Source organism: Diadema antillarum, unplaced genomic scaffold, assembly GCF_040938485.1.
Source record: "Diadema antillarum isolate AM-2024a unplaced genomic scaffold, OU_Dant_1.0 scf00000112, whole genome shotgun sequence".
In the NCBI taxonomy this organism is placed as follows: Eukaryota; Metazoa; Echinodermata; class Echinoidea; order Diadematoida; family Diadematidae; genus Diadema; species Diadema antillarum.
This window is the reverse complement of record NW_027271001.1, coordinates 3,375,183-3,400,516: the sequence shown is the minus strand read 5'-3', so window position 1 is coordinate 3,400,516 and position 25,334 is coordinate 3,375,183. Positions and strand designations below refer to the sequence as shown.

Sequence of the window (25,334 nt, the reverse complement as noted above, 5' to 3'; positions counted from 1 at the left end):
TATGTATGATAACATTGTGAGAGCGTTAGACTGCATTGTGACGCGTCGTTATTTAATTTACATTCTTTATTCATATTTTTCATAAAAAACACAGGTAATGAGCCGGATTGGGTTAAAATTCTCACTTACAGCTTTGTAGAAGTCTGAGTCAACAGTATCACACAGTACTTCAAGACGTATTAGTACAAACGATTTCTTGAGCCTGCACCGTTTCAGGCTCTGTTCTGGATACGGCGGTAGAAACTCATTCTTTTTTGTTGTTTATTTTATCATTATTTACTAATCTCTTTTCTAACTTACAGGTAGCGGATTTCTTTGCAGGCCAAATTCGGAAATGTACCGTTGATTATTACTTATACATTTTCTCATGTTGTGACAGTTCTATTGGTTCTCATTTTGAAGTGAGCCAAAACCTAAGAACATTCTCACTTATAATTTCCAAAGAGTATTATGCAGGCACGCAAACTCATTTTAGTTGTATTTCATATAAATGTAATGGCTAAGAGGGTATGAGAGAGAATGGAAAGTGCTGAGCTATGAAGTAAAATGGTAAAGTAAAAAGTTTGTCAGATAGTATTACAAAAGAAACTCATTCTTTTTTGTTTATTTCATCATTATTTACTTATCTCTCTTCTAACTTAAAGGTAATGGATCTCTTTGCAGCCCAAATTCGAAAATGCCTGGAGACAGCTAGTAACCAAATATGCTACTATAATTTAATAAATAAGAAATAACCATTCCAGTATATATCTTAGTGTGCACAGTAAGACAGATCAAATCAAATAGGAAAACATCTGAGCACTAAGCCTGAGGTCTGAATTTGCACTCAACTTCTTCCAATGGCTAACGGATGTTTAATTTTTGAATTTCACTGACCTCCAAATTTCATAAAAGAAAACCTTCTTAGCATGATGGTTAATATGACATTTGACTGACATTGGAGATGTTTGCGAATCGGATCTACTACCTTTAATATTATTAAATCTAAAATGATTATTTGAAAGTTCGGAAATGCTGGAAATATCCTACCACAAGGAGGCAAAATATAAATGGTTCATATTTACAATTCATTTTGTTTTAAAAATTTTCTTATTTATTTTCGTTTTTGACAAACTCGCATACCAACGGCTGATATACTGTATAGTAAAGTGAATGTTTCATCTTCCAAACAGCATCCAATGGGATGGAAAACTCCAACTGAAAGGTGGACATCGTGACCATACTCGCTAAAGAAAACGCGTGATAGGGGTCGTTTTTTCTCACGGATTAGATGGAAAGTGTGATGTACGAGCGTATATAATCAAAGGGTATCAAAAAGGCCGAAGTTTGGGAAAATGGTATATTGTTCAATCATGATGAAGTACTTCTTTAGGGTGCAGGAAACATTTAAGGAATACTTGTTTTTAAGGCCCGAAAAAATCATATGATCATTACTCGTTTAGGGGCCATTTTGAAAGTCCATGTATGAGCATGGTGTCCACCTTTTAATTGTCGCTACCCCTCCCGGGACAGTATCAAAGGACCGTTTTGTTAATTAACGCAATCCCCCCTTCCTTTAAAAATCCTGGCTTCAGGCCTGCTAACGCGGGTATACAATAGAAAAAATAAAAGTTAAAACAACACCAGGAAAATCACTATTCTCAATTTTGCGGCGCGCTACGCGCGCAGAGTCTCGAACACAATTAAACTTTGCAACTTCCTGGCAAAATGAGTTTTTACTATTTCCTAGATGAAATACCGTAACGCGATTGCATGCAACAGACAAAAATACAAATTTCCTCGAGACTTTAAAACGTCATTAAAACAGTCAAAATTCACAATTTGCGGCGCGCTTCGCGCGCAAATTCTTATACAACTTTTGTAGTTCGGTCGTCCAAAGAATATATATATATATATATATATATATATATATATATATATATATATATATAATTGTGTGTGTGTGTGTGTGTGTGTGTGTGTGATCATTGGTATTGGTACCGAAGGTCCGTTTTTTTAGTGACCGCACCCCCCCCCTTGAAAAATCCTGGCTACGGGCCTGATATATAGTAAATATGAATATATTTCTATACATTATATTCCCTTTTCTTAAAGGGATAGTACAGTATTGGTGGAGATGAGAATTGGGGTTTTAACTTTTTGCGAGATACCAAGAAAACACTTATGATATAGTACAGAGCATACTATTTTAAGAGGAATTCAAAGTTTATTTGATGAAAATCGGGTTTCGAATGATTGAAAAATCCAAAAACAAAGTAAAACAAGGCGATCGTAATAAAGTGTGGGTCCCACACTTTATAAGAATAGCTCTTTTTTGGATATCTCAGCCATTTCAAAACCAATTTTCATCAAATAAATGTTGAATTCCTCATAGAATTACATGCTCTTTCATGTTTCATAAGAGGTTTCGCATCCTCTCACCATAAAATGTTAGAAACTTGAAATTAGGTCTCAACCAAAACTGTACGATCCCTTTAACAGGAAAATATATAGTATATATACATACACACACATATATATAACACCAATTAGTTTCTACTCGGAGTTAAAGAAAGTATATATTCACAATAGTACATGTAGTTCAATATGAAAACTCCGTGACAGAAGTAGTTTTGAAGAATTTTCGCCCCTAGGGCATTGTCAAGTCAATGGTAGATTTTATTTTGAAGCAGACACAGATCAAAATAAAAGAAGCGTCGTCAGTGGTAGCGCGTCCATAACAAACTGCGCATTTATATCTGCTTCAAAATCAAATCTGCCATTGACTTGATAAAGCCCTATGGGCGAAAATTCGTCAAAACTACGTCTCTCACGGAGTTTTCGTATTGAAGTACTGTTGTGAATATATACACCTTGTATATATATTTATCACATACACCCGTACCTATATTTGGAAACATCAGACTGAACTGAATTGAATTATCACTACGTGCATTACATAAAAACTTGAAAAGAAAGTAGTTTTGGTTATCACAAAACGTGTCGAATTTCCACATCTTTTTTTTTCAATTTTCATGACTTCTCTTTTTATTTGTTCTTTATTCCCACAACTTTTCCCAGCCTGGAAAAACGTGTACAAACATCCAGGACTCTTCTAGGTGTTCTGGAATGGAAGGTCTGTTTTCAGGAGCTCAATTCATTTATTGAAATGAATGAAATAGACCAGGCGCATTAATTTCACCGATGTCATTTGCATCATATGTTCTTAAAATTGTGATGTGCAACTTTTGATGTATACCTGCAATTTTCTAAATGGATAATCGACCTGTTTATGTATGTGAAACATTTTCTTGAATAAAGAAATGATTCAATAAAAAAAAAGTCCCAGTGGAACCAATTCCTTTGTGTATTACATTTCTCCGAATAAATAATTCGAGTTGTCGTTTTTATTGAAACTTATTGACAAAAATTGCATTTTATCAATGTAAGTAATCACCGATTATGCAGTGTTTTAGTAGTACTGTATCTGCAGCCATGATAATCAGGGTCTAGGGCAATTACCCCGGACCCTTCCTCTGATCTAACCCTAACCTTTACTAACCAGAATTTAGCAGGGGGTGGGGGGGGGGGGGGGGGGGGCAATTGCCCTGATACAGATAATCACCATGGGCATAAACATACTCGGGTTGAGCCTGACGCAAGAATCATGAAAAAAAATAGATATGCAGTACCCACTGCTGGAAAGGATTAGAACCATCACTGGTTATCAGGAGAAAGATCAGTGGTTCAGTGGATACATCACTTGTCTAGCAATCATAAGGTCATTACTTCAAGTGCAACCCGAGTATGTATGCCCATGACTTTTATCACGGCTACTACACATGTACTAAAACACTGACTGAGATGTTAATTTACACCAATGAAGGGCAATTTTCAATCAATTGCATTAATTTTCTTTCATTTCTGATTTACCATGTACATGACATTATAAACACAATTTCCCAGTCCCAAAGGCTCTTCACAACAAGTGTTCACTTGACATTTGCATTTCTAAACCAATTAAGAACCAAGAAAAACACACTCAATCTTTCAAGTAGTAGTTGGAAACAATTGTCATTTATTTCAAGTTTGTTAATTAAAACTCACAGACAGATAGCTACAACACTTTTTCACTGACACACTGAACCTTACTCCATATCTCTCGCCACCTGGCAATTAAAAAAATTAAACTAATTCATCACTGATTCATTCAAATCAAATTTACTCCCCTACCAAAACAAAATATAAAATTCAAGAGTGCAACACACTGCAGGTAGTCCATGACCCGACAAACTTCCAAGGCCAGCATGTACTTGCCACATTTACCGACAAATGACTACGAGCAATACAATGCTGTTGTTGCTGTCGTTGGGTCATCAAAACTCTTGATTACATCTTTACAAACACGTTATATCCAGATGTGGCCTGAAGAGGCCAGACTGAAATTGCTCAGTGATTGGGAGATAATACCCTTTGATTTTGCCTCAGATATGGACATAGTCACAAAATGAAAGGACACTGCAATATGTTGCACCCTCATAGCTAGAGAGAGTTAATTTTTTTTTTTTCAGGAGGTCCGATAAGACAACGCAAAATTAACAGGAATCAACGCACATTGGATACATTTCTCCACACTTTATCCTCTTCGTTCATCTGAATGACTCACAATCACTGAGTGCTGAGTGATAATCCCTAAAACAAAGGCTGGTTGCCTTTACCAACCGTAACAGATAGTTTGTTCACAGATTCTACGAAAAATACACAAGTGAATGCTTCCTATGAAAATCTCATACAATTGTACATTAAAGTCAATCTGTTCAGCTCCATGCATCCCACATTTTCACATCCTCCATTGCCAACTTTTCTAAAATACTTCTGAGCATTCAAAACATTCTTCACAAGCTCGGTGTACAGATGGCTCTGGTCATACTGCTTGTACTTACACACCCTCTTCAAATATCAGAGTTAAGAAAAAACTTGCGCTTATCTTTCAACCAATCTTTCCCAGTCCCATCTATACATCGAGTATGGCCAACTCTAATCACATGGGTAGCACAATGGTGGCATGATACTTTGTTAGGCAAGCGTGTAACAGAGGAATGTAAGCCACATTGCAAAGCAACTGAAACCAAGTTGGCCAAACTCGGTCTACAGATGGCGCCAGATATACTGCTAGTTACATGCCCTCTTCAAATATCTGGCTGAACAAAGCACTACTTACATACATCACTCCCCTCTTATAACTGAATACACTGTATTCATACAGACATATGACATTTCTTCCTGATGCATTTCTCCCTCTCGAAGATAATATCAGTACAAAACCTCAGTGAAAACATACTTCTGCTCAAAGTACTCATGAAATACTGTCAACCTCGTACAGGTGAAATCTACTACGAATCAACAACAGTGATAACTGTTAAATCATGTTTCGTCATCAATCAATTTTGAGCTTGCTTCTTGGAGGGTAGGCTGATGTTGTGAGGTTGACAGCATTTGAATATCATGTGTCTTGCTCATCTCCCATGCCGACAACATTAAACTTACAAATCAGTAGGAACTTGTACACCCAACAACTCTTACTGAAAGATCCTCTCTTCCTCATCTTGTACATTATCTAAAATAAGGTACCTTCTTTGCTTGGTCTTTGCGTACATTGCAGTCTCACACTAATGTACCTCATTTCTCTTCAGACATTGCCTCCCTCATTCACATCTTTCCCATCCTTCCTCCCTTTCTTTAGCCATGTTCACCCTGTTTCTGAACTTTCATCATTTTCATCCCGCAACTTAAACAAACAAACAAACTCTGTCTCTACGAAAAATCCTCCCGCCTCCCTCCACTTCCAGACCACCCTTCAGAAACCGGCTTTCGTTGTTATCTCGTTTGCTCTTTCCACGAAACTCCGTCACTCAGAAGTCGCTTTCACCTCTGGCTTACAAGCAGAAACCCTTCTCAGGAGCTTGCATGCATGAAACACACAGTAATCTCCACTTTGGCTTTGACAGGGTTAAACGACTTACCTTGAGTGACGTTGTATCTCGTGCTACGGAAGATTTCGGTCCTCAGAGGAATGTGTGTAATGAGTGTGAGGCTGGCACGTCTTCATGAGTAGAGAAATTTTCTCAACAGCTCTGAACATTTGCAATGTACCAATGTATACTCTTCTCCTTACCTTACATTGCTAACTACACTGGAAAACTGTATCAGTTCAAAGCTGAATGAACAAGATCAAATAGGTTAATTACAAGTACTTATAGATATTCTGTAATTTTGAGCACTAGCCAATTTTATGCAACACTGTTATATATTTACATGCACATTACTCTTTTCAAGCATAAATTTTACAAGCGTTTCGCTCCCAAATATTGCTACTTTTGTGAGACAAGTGCTTTTACCTTGACGCATTTTGATTGATCGTGTAAATGCAACAAGATTGGACTCTTGAAACAAAGCAGTAGGTATATTTTTACAAATTTGTATTTTGGTGATTTTTCGCTATTTAACTTTACTCGACTGACAGGAGAAAAAAAGAGCAATGTCTACGGCATTGGACTGAGTACAGGACTGAGTAAAACCTCTGAGTGCTTGATAAGACAAACATAAACAAAAATGATAATTTGGATGTCGGTAGCTGTAACATCTGAGGAAAGAGTGCCGAAAGTATTTATTCAACAACATATGATTAAACTGCTTTAAAAGCTGGAGAAATATGAGGGCAATATTTTGTCTATGAACATTACAGTAAGAATGTGTAGACTCATAGATAGCAGTATTTGACACTGTACAAGAGAACAGAACCTAAGCTAGTGACTTCATACCTACCAACCAGATGATTTGTTGAAGAACTGGCCCCCTGAATCTCCGCTGCCTTGCGTAGACTGACCACTCCATGAAGGATTGGAGTAGCCCACATCTCCCTGACCCTGGCCGGTGCCCTGGCCACCACCTCCCGATCCACCTCCACCCTGCCCCGAACCTCCCGAACCTCCCCCTCCTCCTCCCCCGCCCCCAGGACCCATACCCTGGGCCAACATGTTACCCATCATGCCAAGCCCCGCCTGACTCAGGGCCGCGGCAAGGACCGCCTGGTTCAACTGCATCTGGTTGAGGTTACCCTGGCCACCCCCTCCCCCACCTCCACCGCTCCTGTCCATGTGTCCGCCTCCTCCACCACCATCCCTACCCCCACCTCCACTACTCCCTCCATAACCCCCTCCTCCTCCTCCTCCCCCATACCCACCCCCACCACCTCCCCCATAGCCCCCTCCCCCACGGCCATCTTGCCTGAAACGGCCTCCATCGCGTTGATACCCGCCTCGATTGAAAGCTGCCGAAAAATCGTGCAAGAGATGCAAATAAAGTGACCAGAATATGTCTTCCTACACCGAACAAGTAAGCAAAACAAGTTTTCATCTTTATCAAGCCACAAAATTGAATCCCTGCATCTGGACTTAACTGTTTTACTTCTGAGAAGGGATTCACATCCAATCCTGGAGGCTGCATCAGCTTGTCTGATTTGGTGGCGGGAAAATGTTATTAGCGATAGGTACTGATGCAATGTCGATGTTATTGTTACGGGTCAGACAAGCCGATGAACGCTCAGGATCGGACCTGAAATGGTCCTCGAAAGTAAATAAGTAAGTCCATATGAAGCAATCTAACTTTGGGCCTTAGTTACATTGAATGTAATCAAGATGAATCAGAACTTGCATCAATCGTTTTAATCTGAGGTAATTGTCAGCCATTATTGTAACGTTCCTTAACCATCAATCCTCTGCTGGAAATGGTGTTTGCTTCTTACTTTCTCACATAATTAAGCACAGGATACAAAATATGAAGTCAGACTAAAGGCAACTGCACAGTCCGATGACTTTAGAAGGAAGTAAAACTGACATATCCTAGGGTTGAAATGCAACATTATGTAAATAAACCTCCCTCTAAACAATGAATGTAAATGTCAACACAATGATTGCAACCCCTCTAACATCTTTTCTGTTTATTTTAACTGTCTTTGGTTTATATAATCTGAAAAGATATCAAGCAGAGGATTCTCCTATTGCAGCACAGTGAATAGCAGCTGTGCTATAGAAAAGTACCTTTCCATCATTTTCATTATTTGCTGGATTTTCCCCTTATCTCTCCTTATTTTATTACTATTGATACTTTTTTTAATTAGCCTGTCCTATTAATAACTTGCTAAGTAAATGGTGGCGGATTGCCCTTGTAGAAAAAATACATACAAAATAAAAACGAATAAGGGTTGACTTACAGTCCATGCTTCCGTATCCTCCGTTGCCACCTCCTCCGCCGTATCCTCCACCACTACCATAACCAGCACCACCACCACCTCCATCGCCATAGAAACGGTCCCCCTTGTTAACCACACGCTCCTTGGGTTCAGCTCTGCTGATGTAGACACTGTTTCCCTGAAGAGTGGGGCAAATAAAAAGGGAAAAGATTATGTAATCAATCAAACTCTACAACTCCATTGTATATCTGCCCCTGCCCTTTATCACTCTTCGCTGCATTACACGTAATCACTTGTTTTGGCCATCATATTATGTTTATACTGTATGCAACTTTTGAGTATGACATTTTCGGGAATGAGGCCCCAGACATTTTGTGAGATGTTTCGTGATTTGACACTGAGGTTATCATTGGTGTACTAATGCCTGTCCATTCACTTTGCAAATTTAATGAGATTAAGATCAAGTGGCGATATTTTTGTGTGTTGTTAAAGTCGCAGTCTAACTGCATTTTGCGACATACTGTATGTGAAAACAAGTACACAATTTTGCCAACAGAGTTTACGTAAATGCACATAATTACCCACAAATGCACAGTGCTGTGTTTTCAAGAAATACCAACGATGAACAAATTGGCAAACTTTCCTATTGCTGCGATGTTACATCCTGCAGTATCTGTAAACTGTCGTAGCCTGCTCAGGCAACAATGACATCACATGGACTTAATTAAAAGTTTAAAACTTTGTAACTCCTGAACAGATCATCAAATTTTTCTCAGGCATCATTGATGTCATGTTCAAACATTCTATTAAATCCATCAACTGAATTCAAATATTCAACTGCATTCCAATCCACCAACTGAGACCATATTTTGGGCAGAGTCCCCTAAGAGCAACTCACATTGATAATGAGGTCTTCTTCGATGATCTCATCGGCATCCTTGGAGCTGTTCATGGTGACAAAAGCAAAGCCCCTGAAAGGCTTTGGGATGAAGACGTCCACCACCTCGCCAAATTTGCTGAAGATGTCGTACAGATGCTCCTTGGTGATATCCCCCGACAGTCTCCCTATGAACAGCTTCTTCCTGCTCGGTTGCTGCAGGGAACAGAAAGAGCAAAAGGAAAATCAGAACAACAGACTAAAGGAAATATTTGTACCCCTTTCAAATTTATTGAATGCAGGAGCTCTACAGCAAACCTGTTCAGATCTAAATCTTAAGTGCATATACATTTTGTTATGTCCCCATACATTGTATCTTCCTCTATAAAGAGCACACAAACTCTGTTCAAAAACTAACCTAAGCAGAGTGGTATTATTTTTACCATGTGCCTGGCACTTCTCATATTGAACCCACATGGGCTCATTTCTACCACTATACCCAAAAACTCGCTCCAATACAATACATACAATTCAATACAGAGGGAAACCTTGTACAGTGTAATATTGAGCATTCATACTTACAATGAGGTACTTCTTTCACAAGGTGAATTCTGCAGTCCTGATTGTACATTATTGCCTGTAGCTGGTCTTGATAAGATTTTTTTATTTTATGTTTTATCATAATCTATGCTTACTCCCCTCCCCCCCCCCCCCAAATACAATAAAAAAACATACCAACTAACCAACCAACCTACATTGTACTTTTGGTCTTCTCGATTTGCTATCAGAAACATATTCCTACATGTACACTTTCTATGTTATTACTGCTAACTATACTGTTTACTGCTACACTTTGTTTAAACGCATATTTGGTTTTACTTGTTTCACATGTTGAAGAATGGAATTTCATTAATAAACACACGCATGAAGTTGGCGGTTACACTGTCATTCTTCATATATGAAATGAGATATTACTGATGCTGATCCATCAAAAAATTTTGTTCTGTATTTCTGAAAACCTTACATTTGTACTTTTACAATTTGTGTCTTTGCAGGATAATATATTGTACAGCTGTCTTCCTTCATATGCATTCCTTCTACATGTATGTATACTGTATCAATGTGACCCTGCATCACAAAACCAACAAAAAGTTGCCAGACATGGATTTTTAGTTAAAGGCAGATTCTGAAAGAGCAGACTCTAAGCTTTAAAATGATGTATAACTCAATTCAAATGGACTCTCCTAACCTATCTAAATATTGGAAAGAAAGGACACACTCTGGAAAGTGTGAACTGAGAAAACAGGCTCTGAAGTACAGAGTGTATTCAAGCGCTTAATTTTACCAAGCCATGCTAGCTGTGGGATAAATGGAACAAAAAACAGGACGTTGACCACCAGAGCAACAACAATGAAGGCATTATCAGATTAACCCTTTGAACCCGAAAGGCCGGAAAACCGGCCGCGCTCAGAACGTGCAAATACCCTAAAGGCCGGTATACCGGCCAGAAATCATGTGACTTTGATAACTTGAGAGTTAACTGTCAGGTGACCCCCTAAATATAACGCCATCTCACGACAACGATGTGGAGAGGTTCTTCGGTCTATACTTTCGTTGATTACGGTTTGGATTTGCAAGTTTTGAGCTATAAAAATGACAAAAAGATGCTATTCTGCAGAAGAGGCTCATGCGATAATCTTAGGTGAATCATCTGGTGATTATGAGGAAGCTATTGACAAGTCATATTATAGTCAAAATCAGTGATTTTGAAGATGAAACGGACACAGATGATGAGCTAGATGCTGCACAAGGTGATGTACAATCTTAGCCGGGTACCAGCGGGGGAAATAGCAGCTGGGATGCCGTTAGAGCTGGAGCTGGAGGTGATCATGTTGGTGATCGTCGAAGTCAAGGGGGCGTGGCACAGTCAGGGAGTGAGGTTGTTTTTATAGCTAACATTACTATTGTTGATTATCATTATGATTATAATCATTATATTGTCATGCTGAGCTATTATTGCAGCTCAAATAAAATTGGAGTAATCATAACCACACTTCACAGACCTTTGGTTATTTGTTTTTGTTGTATTTTTTGTATGTATTACCAATGTATTCAGTCATTTAGCAAAATATGCTCAATATGTGCAAATAATGCAGGGTGAGGGTCACGACCATCTCAAATAATGCAGGGTTCAAAGGGTTAAGCTGAAATTGAACATGCTTCATTATCACATTCTGCAGATGATTAATGCCAACTTTCAATGCAGCAGCTTTAATCTTAGTTATTAGAGTTGAAAGTGAAGAGTGTGGACAGGGTTTTTAAGAAATGAGAAGAGGGTTCTATGAGAAATCACACTATTCCACCAAAAAGTGTTTGCGAAAAACTGCTGAAAACACAAGTTCCTGATTGTTTTATGATCCCAAATTTTGATATGATAGAGAAAAAGACTTGCTCTTTCAGAAAATATGAAAAAAAATCAAGATTGGTTAGGTTGACCCATTTCACGTATTTTCAGTCCTCACACAAAATCACTGCATGTGACTTTTTGTGCGTTTTGTGATGCACGGTCACATACACTGTATGCACAAACTAGATGCCCACTCACCGCTCGGCCTCCGGTGTCCGGGTACTTGACCTCACACCAGCGGCTAGCCGGGTCAATCTTGTGTCTCTTCTCCACCACACTCTCCTGGGCATCTATGTCTTTGTAGCGAATAAAGCCAAACCCCTTGGATCTGCCTGTTGTTGGGTCCTTTTTCACCTGCATTAAAACATTTGCAGTGTAGTAGATATGGGCATGATGATGCCTTCAAATGCATGTACATTGTACATGTAACCTGTAATAGTCTACAAACTTGAAAATAATTATACAGTGTATAGACAATTTGTCTGTATCTGGTTTACAATTACATGTACCTCTGCAATGAATACCAGACCTCATGGTAAATTTGACATTTATTCTCAATCAAAGTCCACATAAGGACAGTAAAGATTAAACAAACAAGAAACAGAGGACAATCATTCTCTACCATTGTACTGAATGCTTATAAGTACACACTCAGCTACATGTACAGTATGCCAAATGTGTTGCAAATGTGCACTTTATATCCCCCTGATAACACATAATGCTGATTTTAATATCCATGAAATAACATTATTTATGGTTATTAAAGGGACTGTACAGTACTGGTTGAGGTGGGGATTCATGTTTTGAACATTCTTAAGTAAGATAATGAGAAACCTCTTATGTAATATGAAAGAGCATGTAATTTTAAGAAGGATTCAACGTTTATTTGATGTAAATTGGGTTTCAAATGGCTGAGATATCCAAAAAAGTGATAATAATAAAAGGCGACAGGTCACAACTTTATTAGGATCTCTTTGTTTTACCTTGTTTTTGGATATCTCAGCCATTTCAAAACTGATTTTCATCAAATAAAGTTTTGATACCCCTTAGAATTGCATGCTTTTTGACATCTCATAGAGTGGTTTCTGAATATCTCACAAAACGTTAACAGTTAAATCCTCACCTCGACCAGAACTGTACACACCCTGCATATCTTTCTAAAAATTTTGATTTGTGTAGCATTATTTCTATTCCTTTTTTGGCCAGACAGTCTCATAACAAGGGACTTCATAACCTTGAAAGGGCAAGTGGGCCCAGCATTCCAGTATTAAAGCAACAACTGCTAGACTTGACTGAAAAACTTTCCTTTGGTTCCCATGTTTGAACTTCAATGCAGACAGACGCACAGAAAAAGATCACCATAGTGCTATACCTGTCCCATGACTAATTCGCCATATTTCCCAAAGTACTCCTTCATCTGATCATCGGTCGTGTTGTAGTCAAGGCCTAGGACTATCAGGTCTGTGGTACGAGGGTTGTCAATCTTGCGCGTCTTTCCGGTAGGATTTTCCCGCGTGTCATCTCCTTTCCTCTTGTTATCTGATGATGTTAATTCAGCTGCAAGGGATGAAAAAAATCCACATCTGAGGTAGACCAATACAATATAGACAGTATCTCATATGTACATAGACAAGATCTAGCTGTCACAGTAGACCAAATGACTTGAATTGTCCACGGAAAATTTGTAAAGAACTGTCGCTACATTCCACTGATCTGATTATCATCACTACTTTAACATTATCCCCTTTATTTAGGCTACACACTGTGTAGGCCCTATGTTTATCTGCCTTTGTAAATTTAAACATCTCCTTTTTTGTTTGAAATGAACTGGATAGTACAAGTTAAGAAATATTATTATTACACATGTAATTACTTGTCACTTGTTACTTGTTGAAGTAATCCCAAAACTGCAGCTCCGTTGAATGGATGTACACAATAAAGCAGGCACAGAAGAAAAATAACACATTAAATAAATATATCCACTGGAACCAAGCCACTGATTCTGGTGCTGCATTACCAATGCCTGGATATAGCTTACATACTTTGTACAAACTGAACATTGTACAGTTGTATGTTAAAGTGGCTATAAAGAAACATTAGAATACTGTATAAGCTGTCATTTTTGAGAATTAGAGGGTCACAGACATTTTCGCGAGATGTTGCTTTCACGAATTGACACCAACGCTATCTTACATGCATTGTTACCCTAGTGCATGGCGACATTTTCGCGCGTTGTTAAATTCGCGACCAACTGTGAATGTAGTGTGATTCGCGAAATTTGCAAATTAAACCCTTGCGAAAATAACTGCTTAGAAACAGTAAACATGTATAACAAGAATCAAGATAATTGAATTCATCCCTTAACCCCTTGTTTGTTGGGCTTGTTCCGACGTGGAAGATTCTTGTTCTTGTTCTGTCATGAATAGGCCAAAAATATATGACTAGATCTAGATCTAACATTACAGTAAAGAAATACAGCGAGTATGAGTAAATTCATGACTTCTAAATTCTATTTCGATCATCTAGTAGATCTAGGGGGTCTACTTCATCTACACTTTGTGAACCCCCCTGACCCTGTCTGCACGTCTGTGGAGTGTGTGTGGGAGCGGGCTGGTCGCATCCACAGTTACATCAATCAATGACTGCAGCATGCAGCAGGAGTAGATTTATTCTACTTCAAATTAAAAGGCACTCTCCCAAATAAAAGTCGTAGAAACTAGTGTACTGTAACACTGTTACGCCGACCAATACTCACAAGCTCCTTTTGGGAACGTTGCAACGTAAATCAGGTCGTCCCATGAACCATCAGGCCGTGGGGCGAGAACCCGTTCGTCGATGACTCGCAGACCACGTATTCCCCCACTATCGGGGTTGCGGTATTTCAAGCCCGTCGCACCGGGGAACTGGGCGACAATCGTTGAGAGCATAATGGCCCCATCTGGCTCTACGGGCAGTTCGATGATAGAATCGGGATCGGTCTCTCCCTCTGTCACTGCGACCCGAATAAAGTCCATTTTCCTTGTGGGTTGAAGACCTAACTAGCTCAAGATTGTCTAGAAAACTCAGGGTATGTACCTCAATCACTTTTTATGCCATGTATCAGCTGAAAATTGTCACACGAACTGGTTTGAGAACAGTACCCAGTACGACTTACCACACGTGTGAATAGATCAAACATGGACGCCACGCGTAAGGCGCATTTTGGAGTAGTCTTATTATTCATACCTTACCTCATTGTGCAATTACCACATTATGACACTGCACTCGGCACAGCTGTGGCGCCATACGCTCTCACAGACGAATAAAAAGAAATGAAGCAAAAAAAAAAAATCCTCTCATGGCTCCTTTTGACATAAGAATAATCTTAAGAAATATTTGTGTAACTTGACTTAAAATAGGCCTAATTCATTATCTTTATTGTGTATCAGGTCCGGTAGGCCTACTGTTTTGCTTTGTTTTCTCTTAGAGCATGAATTATCAGATGGATTTGGCACCTTATAAGTAATATATATTATTATCATTGTTATTATTATTTTTTATTATTATTATTGTAATTATTATTATTATTATTATTATTACTATTATTATTATTATCATTATCATCGTTATTTTTGTATTTCTGGATTTTATTGATCAGAACAAAACATTGTCCTTTTTCATAAGTCATATGACATACATTTTTGACATCACAAAAACAAACATTTTTAACAGCATTCAATGATAGCAAAATTACCAGGCGTCTGATCCTTTTTGGACTATACTCTCTAACACGTTAACATCAATTTACTCTAGAATCATATACACAGAAAACGATGGGGGAAAAAAAAATGAAAAATAGCCTTTAGTGGAAAAACTAAATACTACCCAAAACAAGACAAAACAAACCAAAGGCACAAAAACACACACTACAATCTTTAAAAAAAATCAATTATCATCGTTATCATTGCTATTATTATTATCATCATCATCGTTATTATTATCATTATTATTATTATTATCATTGTCTTGTTCTTGTGAATATGATGCCCAATTTCCTCTTCTTGCATTACTTTTTTGCACCCACCTGACCAACATCTACATACTTCTGTCAAGTTATTACAAATACAATCTTTAGAAGTAATAAGAATACTTGCCTTTCTCTAAATCCGTTATGTTTGTTCTTTTTTTTATACTGTATTACTGGTTTCCACTGCTGATTGCAACTCCTGTCTAGTCTGTTACACAGTATTCCAAGTAATTTTGAAATGAGGTCTGCAAAAGAAACTAGCCCCCAAGCCACTTTTGTTTTCTTGAGCTTTTCGTCCCTTTGTATCGAATGAACTCGTCCGAATGAGACCGGTGCCTTATTTTAGACATAAACCGTGGATTAGCACCGTGGCTACTTTGAAAGGTAAAAGTATCACCAGTCGAAGGAGCGTCTCGTCGCCGTGGTGTTTATATTGCACTGTCTTGTCCCCCTTCATACAATCAGCAAAGTTTGCTGTACAGCCGTCTACGTAAACTTCTGAAGTAGGTGCAAGTGGATTTGAGCTGTATTAATTTGAGCGGATAAAAGTTGAATACACCTGAGATAAGATGCCTTCTAAAGTCAAGAAGAAACGAAGCAAGTCCAAGTCGCCGGCTTCAGCTGATAGATCGAAAGTGCAGCAGAATCAAGATCCAATATCTTCCCAAGATCTAGGACCAGAAAAACCGAAGGCGTCCCATCGTGAAAGTGTAAGTCATTCATCATGACTTTGATCGTACCGTGCGAATGTATAGACCCTACATTGCAGAATGTTGGTTGAAGTTGTAGAATGGGTTTACAGATAGCGGTTCTAGAATAGAACGATAACGGTCATGAACTCAGTTGTAATCAGATAACGTAGTTAATGTTATGCGGTGTTGATACAACTACACACAACAAGTTACAATGGTGATGCATACCAGCAGAATTATTGCAAACAATCAATGAAGTCTGACATGGGGGGGGGGGGGGGGGGGGGGGGGATGTATGGGTCAGATCAACACTTAGTTGTTGTTGTTATTTTAATTTTTTGGCGTGTATCATTCATTTACGAATATTTACGCCTAATGCCTGTTAAAATTTATGTGAATATCTGTTTGATTATTATTATTCAACACAAATTCAAAAATTTTCCGCTGCATTATTGCTGCAATTGTGGAGATTTTATAAACAGACTGTCACCCACCCATTGGCCGTTTTTGTGTGTTACTTTAGTCTTTAATAGTCTCTAGGCTTACTTACTGTTGTCAGTTGTTGTTGTTGTTTTTTTTTGATTTTTTTTTTTTGGGGGGGGGGGGGTTAGTGTTTGAGTTTTTTTTTTCTTTTATTGAGACTACAAGCGGGACCAATTTCTTTAGGTTGTTCTAAAGTTTCTAATTTTTCTTCTTCAAACTACATTTTGTAGCATAGATGCAGTAAATATTTCTGTGCAAAAGTACTAGTGTAGAACTGAGTCAGTGAGTGCACTTTTGATCCCCAAGACTTTGAATGATCTATGATGCAATTTTTGCAATTTCTTCTGTCATTTTGGAGACCGATAAGTTTTGATACTGAAAGTGAAATTAGTGATAAGCCGTCACTATTGTTTTCATCAGTATTAGTATTACTGTTGCTCTATGTGTCATTGATTTTCTCTATATTCAGCTTCAAGCAGTACTGACTGGTGACCGTGTGGACCTGCAGACCAAAGAATTTATGGGATGTCGTATTTCAACTAAAGTTTTTGAGCAGCTGACCACGCATGAAATTCGGGACCTGAAGACGGTCTTTGATGCCTTTGCAGACAAACGAGGGTGTGTCAGCAAGTCTCTACATTGTACAATCTAACCTTTGATCCTTTTTCATTTTTTTAAAGATGATATAAAGTTTTGGTACCTCAAAAGTTTCCCTGAGTTTCCTTGTCTTAGTTTGTGTTTCAGGTTAAAGTACAACACCTTTCATATAACTAACACTGTGAGACCTACTCGCCCCAAAGTGCTCTCATGTTTTAGAAATCATGCAATAATGGTTTCGTACAATACGTGTATATTGATTGTCGCGGTACCACGTCGAGTCAAACTAACGGCTCGTTCAAATTTTTCAGAGCCCACTCTGCTCTGGTACAAAACCATTATTGCATGATTACTAAGTCATGAGAGCACTTTGGGGCGAGTAATTCTCACAGTGTTAGTTATATGAAAGGTACTTTAACCTGAAACATGTAAGACAAGGAAACTCAGGGAAACTTTTGAGGTACTAAAACTTTATATTATCTTTAAGTCATGTACTCACTCCCACCAGAATCTATTGCAATGAACCAGGAAAAATTTTCTTGTGATTTTAACCCGTTGAGGATGAGTCCCAACTTTACTCGGGCAGGTGTCTATGGGAAATGCATGTTGTAGCAAAATCAGTCTGTCCTCAATGGGTTAATGAAATTTGCTGAACCAGTGATATTGTTATTTGTTCAATCTGGTGAAAGATTCATCCATGCCTATACAATGTAATAGTCATTTACATAGCCCTGGATTTCATCAAGATGATAATCTTGCAATCAAATGAGAATCTATCAATCTCATTCATCTTCTATAGTCATTGCAGGGCCTATTCTATATAAAGTGCATAGAACTATGTAAATGGCAACCACAGTGCTGTAGAAGTAAAATATATGTTCTACACAGGAGTTTTAGAGTGAATGTTTGAATAGGTTTTCTCACTTTTCTTTGAGATCATCTACATTTGAGTCATATGGAAATAAATCTTGTCATAATTTACAGACTTCTCTTTATTTTTCTTCCTCCTGTATGTATTTAATCATTATTGAAGTTTGCATTTTAACTTTCTTTTCTCTTCAAGTTGTCATGTTGTATGTACATGTAGAATTACGTACATTATTCCAGTTCAATGATTGTATGTTTCACTATGTAATGTGAAAAAGGAACTAAAAGTGGAAGTGAACTATATCTCAAATGCAGACTAGCAATGAACTGGTACAGGGAATACATTCTGCAATTAGAAGTATATTGACCTTTAACCCCTGCGGTCTTCCTGCCTTTGTGTGCTAGGATGATCCGAGCTGACAACATCCGAAGAGCCATGCGGTCTCTGGGCTTCAAGGTGTCCAAGTCAGAGGCTGCTGACATGGTGGCTGATATCGATCTTGACAGATCAGGGTGAGTGGTCGGAAATCTTTACCACTTGAGAAAACTAGCTCGGAGTATACTTGAGCAGATGTATGTGGGAAGTGCATGTTACAAGAAAAATTATCACTCATCCTCGACTAGTTAAGACTGAATATCCAGAATGACATAGTGCTCCATTAGACTGTTTGACAGTGTGCTAAATTTTCGTGTAATTGCATTTTTCTATGGCAGTTGGCAAATGTGATGAATCCGCTTCAAAAACTGATATCATAGTTTATACTTGATATGCAGATTGCATGTACCACTTGTTACTATGTTGAGCAAGCCGTAGGGCATGTTGGGCAATATTGGTTTTCACTTTATAACTCCAAGAGACAAAATTATTGTATGAATGATCTACATTACTTTAAAAATTCTGCTCCAGCCGTCACAGAGGCTTTTTTTAATAGAATTTCCTACATTTATAATAAACAAAAACCTAAAACCAAATTCTCATTTGAATCTTATCACCTGAAAAGGAGGACAGTTAGACTGCTAGAAATTGAGTGTTTTCCCAGCATCATGAATAAGGTGGCATGGAGGCATTATCATGATAATGCTGTGTTTTATGTCACAATTTTACAGTATTTGTTTCGTTTTCTTTCTTGATACTTACAATCATCAGGACTATTGATTTCAATGAATTCCTGCTGTTCATCATTGACAAGCAAGGAACAGCCAGGGATGTCCAGGCAGAGATCACTCAGGGCTTCAAAATGATGGATTATGGTAAGAAAAGAAATGCAATCCATCCTCCTCTCGAATCACAACTATAAAAAAGGGTACCTGGTGGGACACTGAACATTTACCATTAATAGCTGTGAGCACACTTGCAAAAGCTTGTGAAGTTCAAGATCGCGATTTTAAAAGTATCCAAGTTTTACTAGACGACAGCAAACTTCTCGCGAAACTCCCCGCGAAACTTCCCACTCAAACTTAAGATATTTCTCTGACTCCTGCCAATCTTCTTGATCTTTTGACAGTGTTAATGCTATCAACTGAAACTTTGCAAAGTTTGTCACGTGACTAGTCCACCATCTGTTTGCGGGCGGTGTCTCCAAAGCACACTTTTACTGTGATGTACGTGTGTGTGCACCGGCTGCCAGTGTGGACGGACGACCAAATATCGCAAAGACTTCATGATCCTTAACTTCGCAATCTTTTGCCAGTGTGACCATGGCTATTTTCTTGGAAAGTTTGCTGCAAAACTACCATCTTGACATTATTCCATGGGCACCTCTGACTTTCATTCCGTATTTCATTTCAGAGAAGGATTTTCTAGGAACTGGGTAGATCCATTGAATCTGCAAAGAATCAGACAAAGAACCCCAATTTTTCAGTTTTAAAAAGGAGGAATTTTAACATTCTAAAATGTGCTGCCAGTGTAGGGATTAGTGGAATTCACTCAAGTTAGTATACAGCTTTAAAAAAAAAATTATGTAAACTAGAAAAGCACTCAGAGAATGCAGTTCTCCGCCAAGCCAGCAACTCACCCATACACACGTTACCTATTTCCCAACATAAAAGCCTTTTGTTTACGTCATCAACTTTCACCTGCGTGGCAGCACCCTGCCAGAGCAGAGCACACACAGCTAGAACTCCAAGTTCATTGACCTTATATGCCAAAAGATAACAAAATCCTTACAAAATCCATAAAAATTCCTAGATCACTACCAAAATTTAATCATCTGTTCCTTGTGTCATTATTGACTTTTCGTTCAAGTTTCATTTGAATTTGGTTCTGAGTCATCGCTACGAGCTCATTATAAGTCACCCATTATGACATTATTTGTGATGTCATAATAGGTCAAAATAATTTCACACAATTCCACGTTTGGAGGACATCAAAGGGGAACTTGGTCAAGGTCTGTTAGAAGACATACATAATAATGTGGAGAGAAATCAAATCTTATTCAGTTCTTTTTATAATTCCTACAAATCGTCGGTCTGTTATGACATGGATTGATAGTGGTACATAAAAAGGATTAGTGGAGGATAAGTAGGTCCGTATGTGAAATATCTCTGCTAATCGTCGGCTGTATCTTTTGTTTCCTGTAAGATAACACTGGTAAGCTGACCCTGGAGAACCTGAAGAGGGCAGCAAAGGAGTCTGGGGTGAAATTCACAGAGGCAGAGCTTCGAGAGATGATCGAGGAGGCGGATCGAAACGGGGACAATATGGTAGACCTCCAAGAGTTCAGTGCTGTCATGCTGAAAACCAATCTGTTCTAACTTGAGCTGATTCTGCACAGTTGGAGTGTCTGTAGGCCTGCTCAGTGTGGTGCAATTAACAAACTGTGGACTATTAAAGGGATCGTACAGATTTGGTTGAGACATAATTTCAGGTTTCTAACATTTTTGGTGAGATAATGAGAAACCTCTTATGAAATATGAAAGAGCATGTAATTCTATGAGGAATTCAACGTTTATTTGATGAAAATTGGTTTTGAAATGGCTGAGATATCCCAAAAAGAGCGATTCTATAAAGTGTGGGTTTTATTGTGATCGCTCTGTTTTACTTTGTTTTTGGATGTTTCATTCACTCCAAACCCGATTTTCATCAAATAAACTTTGAATTCCTCTTAAAATGGTATGCTCTGTACTATATCATAAGTGTTTTCTTGGTATCTCGCAAAAAGTTAAAAGCCCAATTCTCATCTCCACCAATACTGTATTATCCCTTTAAACTTAACCATTAGAAGGCAGAAAATCCCCACCTGTGGCAGTCTATAAATGAAGACTTCATTTTACCTGTGCATTATTGTTAAAGGGATGGTACAGTATTGGTGGAGATGAAATTGGGCTTTAACTTTTTTGCAGGATACCAAGAAAACACTTCTGAAATAGTACAGAGCATACCATTTTAAGAGGAATTCAAAATTTATTTGATAAAAATCGGGTTTGGAATAGCTGAAACATCCAAAAACAAAGTAAAACAAAACGATCTTGATAAAATGTGGGTCCCACACTTTATTAGGATCGCTATGTTTTTGGATATCTCGGCCATTTCAAAACCAACTTTCATCAAATAAACATTGAATCCCTCTTGGAATTGCATGCTCTTTCATATTTCATTAGAGGTTTCTCACTATCTCACCAAAAAATGATAAAAACTTAAAGTTAAGTCTCAACCAAAACTGTATGATCCCTTTAAACTTACCAAAAGCTCTCGCATTGCAGAAGACTATTATGTACATATGTACATAGGTTTTGTACAATATACTTACAAATTGAAATTATCATATTATGAATTTATGAACAAAATATAATGGGAGAATTCCAGATCAATATGTTCATTAAATGTCTCAGTCAGTCAGGAGTGTCAAAAGTACCTTGACCTACTGTATGTAATTACCTTGTCAGCTGGATACTGTTCAAAAATTGCACTAGCTATTCCAAGAAAATGATGTTCAGAATAACAATATTTTGTTGGTCTACTTGGGGGTTTGAACTCCTGACCTGGGCCCAGATTCATGAAGAGGTATGCACTTGCTGTTTACCTGCAATAATGTTAGTTACCACGGTAACACATTTAATGCCTTCAGATGATGGTGTATTGCTGCAGTCATGCAGTGTCGCTTGATGCAGATCTTGTACAATATGGCCTTGTGACATTGAGGTTCTGGTCCTCGTCCAGATTTTAACCTCCTGCGAAATATTCCGTGGTAATGCATCCATCACTTTGCCTCTTCCAGTGAAATATCACCATGAGTTTGAAAATTGTCAACATATGTACTAAGAGCTGTTCTTCAAATTTGAATAAGATTCTAGCATATGCCATGCTGTGGCAAGGCATGACATGAATGTGAAAACCCACATTTGCTCCTTGGTGCACTAGTGTAGTGTGTAATAGTAAAAAGAATCCATTATTCTGTCCTTGAAAAATGGGGTCTGTATGTAGCTACCATGACTTCATTATCAAGGTTTGTTGTATCAGTCAAAGGGGGCAACAGAGAATCAAGATGCACAGTGATTTCAGAAAGAAGTTTGAGAAAGAAGAGGAATCCATCTGTCTTTGAACCAGATAACACCTTGCCACAGGTAGAAAGCATTCAGAGTTGCAAGTTTTTTTTTTTTCTTTAAGGACAAGTTCACCTCCATAGACATGTTGAGTGAATGCAGCAATATTTAATAGAACACATCAGTGACAGTTTGAGGGAAATCTGACAATCCATTCTAAAATTATGCATTTTTGAAGTTCCAATACAGTCACTGTGTAGAATGCATAGAACGATATAAGGCAAATATGAATTCCATAAATTTCATATTTTGAAAAAAGAACACTTTCCCTTGACTTACCACTGACATATGCCAAGGGTTATAATTTATTCTCCCTACCTTCTGGAAGAGTCAAGTTAAACGCTCTTTTATTATGCAAGAAAAGTGAAATAATTTTCTTTAAATCATTCTACACACATGACATCACCAACTGTAGTAGTCTTCTCATCCAGCGATGGTGACACTCACATTTCAAAAATTCATGTATTTTCTTCAAACATTTACTGATGTGTTCTATAAATATTGCTGCATATTCTCAATTCTCAAGTATATATGAAGTTGCACATATCCTTTAGATAAGGCTGACTAGTTGACTCTGTTTTTGTGCAATGAGAAATTAGACACCAGAGCAACCCACTGGAGAAAGGAAAAAAATTGCAAGGGACCACTTTGAGCAGGCCAATGGTGAGCAACCACCCAGGATCAAAGTTCAGAGCGACTCTTGCTATACAAGGAATGTTGATAATTTAATGGATTCAAAGGTTGATGTGTTCTGCATGTAATATAAATCACCCTAGTATGAGAGGCTTATCAAAATGTTGTTCATATGTTGTTCATACAAAGAAGTCAATTATTGAAAGACAGTTTATTACAAAGAGAAAGCTGTTTTGCAGCTTTCTGTAACACCCTGTTTATTACATTTATATAATGCATTCCACCAATTGCGATGGAGTGGGGGGGGGGGGGGGGGGGGGTATTGTTATGTGCTCTTGCCAATTTTGATAAGTCTTTATGCATTGACCTGGCATATCTTATGGACACAAAGTTCATTTGTTTTGCAGTTCATGGTTTTTGCAGTGATATTTCTTCAAAAGTAAACATTTTATTCCTTTAAAAGTCGTTCTTTACTCGTTCAAGACTAGTCCACGAATATACTTGGGCAGGTGTCTATGGGGAATGTGTGTTATAGCAAAATCAGCCGTCCTCTACCGGTTTTAAAAAAACATCAATTCTGTTAAATCCTCAGACATACTGTAGTACATTCTGTGGATTCAGGGCTTCTGAGTTAATTTTATAACTTTCTACAAAATAAAAACAAAACAGTGTTCACTGGAGCATGAAAAAAAAATCTCTCTTCTCTCTCTTTTTTTGTTTTTTGTTTTGTTGTTGTTGATAGCACAAATCAAAGCTGTCCTTATTAGGAGATATGGCAGAAAAAGAGGCTGATTATACAGTGGAAAAGTTTGTGTACTGTTAGCATGCATGCTTCCTCAATGTGCCATATGGAGGCAATGTCAATCTACCCAAACAGTTTATAACCAGCTGCTTGAGACCATGGAGAAGCCCCCATTTTACATTTATCAGTTATCTCATTACATGAGATAGAAAATAAAAAGAATATAAAAGGAATGAGACCTGCAAATTTACTGTGTTATATGAGGTCATCTCTTTATATGCGACCGTGTTATAATAAGAGTCCAAGGTATTCTGATTTATTACCGCCACAAAGAAAAAAAGTGCAGACCAGACACTTTGTACATTAGATTGCATAGCTTACAGTATATCTACAAAAGTAATCAAAAGGGCTTTTTACACTTGTAAATTTTTGCTTAGTCCCGTACCAACGGTGGGGCTAAGGGGGGGCCTTAGCCCGACCGTTGGTACGGGACTATCCTTAGCCCACTTTCTGTTTACACCCGTTTTTGCCAAAGTGGGCTAGCCCCACCGATAATCCCGTACTATCTGGCCCTGCAAAATAGCAGGGTTAGCACCGCAATTGCGGTGCCAAGCAAGTGAGTGTAAACAGAACGAAAAAATAATCCGGGGCTAAGCGACGGAGACGAAGTTCGACTCCCACTGACCAATCAGAAATGAGGTAATCAAGTGCTGCCGGTGCGTGCGTGTACGTGTACAGTGCACAGCGTAATCATGAACATTCATGTGGTTTGGAAAGTCCGGGGCTAAGAAATACGAGTGTAAAAAGGTCAGTTTTCTCCTTAGCCCCGGCCAAGAGATAGTACGGGACTAATTGGCCAGTGTAAAAAGCTGAAAAAATTGGTACGGGACTAACGATAGTCCTGGGTCAGAGAAAGTCCGGGGTTAAGAAACACAAGTGTAAAAAGGGCTAACATGTAGTAACCTGCCATAACACAAGCTGTTGTTACAGACCAAATCTAGAAGATGCATCTTGGGAGAAACATGTACATGTATGTTGTTGTTTTTTAAGTGCATATATATGTATTTTACAGATGTTTATATCACATGTCACTTTATGAACATATATCAATGTGATGGTCAAGAATTATATATCAGACATATGTTACAATAAATGTGGCAAAGATGAGTAAGTTGAACTGCTTGAAAACCCAATTGTTTTCCTTGCATTGAATCTCCTTCTCATCACACACAAATTACAATGCCTAAGACTGTGATAT

At 38.2% G+C, this 25,334-nt stretch overlaps 2 protein-coding genes across 2 annotated transcripts; one reads left to right on the top strand and one right to left on the bottom strand.

Annotated features, from left to right (window-relative positions):
- Positions 1 to 4,048: 4,048 nt before the first annotated feature.
- Positions 4,049 to 14,684, bottom strand: LOC139719652 (TAR DNA-binding protein 43-like). Its single transcript, XM_071631056.1, has 6 exons — positions 14,270 to 14,684; positions 12,887 to 13,071; positions 11,713 to 11,868; positions 9,129 to 9,323; positions 8,252 to 8,408; positions 4,049 to 7,309 (listed from the first exon to the last, which is right to left on the bottom strand). The coding sequence occupies exons 1-6, from the start codon at positions 14,526 to 14,528 to the stop codon at positions 6,801 to 6,803; spliced, it is 1,461 nt and encodes a 486-aa protein (XP_071487157.1). The 5' UTR covers positions 14,529 to 14,684; the 3' UTR covers positions 4,049 to 6,800.
- A 1,405-nt stretch (positions 14,685 to 16,089) lies between these two features.
- LOC139719653 (uncharacterized) lies at positions 16,090 to 20,949 on the top strand. Its single transcript, XM_071631057.1, has 5 exons — positions 16,090 to 16,230; positions 17,165 to 17,313; positions 18,565 to 18,672; positions 19,307 to 19,410; positions 20,741 to 20,949. The coding sequence occupies exons 1-5, from the start codon at positions 16,090 to 16,092 to the stop codon at positions 20,911 to 20,913; spliced, it is 675 nt and encodes a 224-aa protein (XP_071487158.1). The 3' UTR covers positions 20,914 to 20,949.
- The last annotated feature ends 4,385 nt before the right edge of the window (positions 20,950 to 25,334 follow it).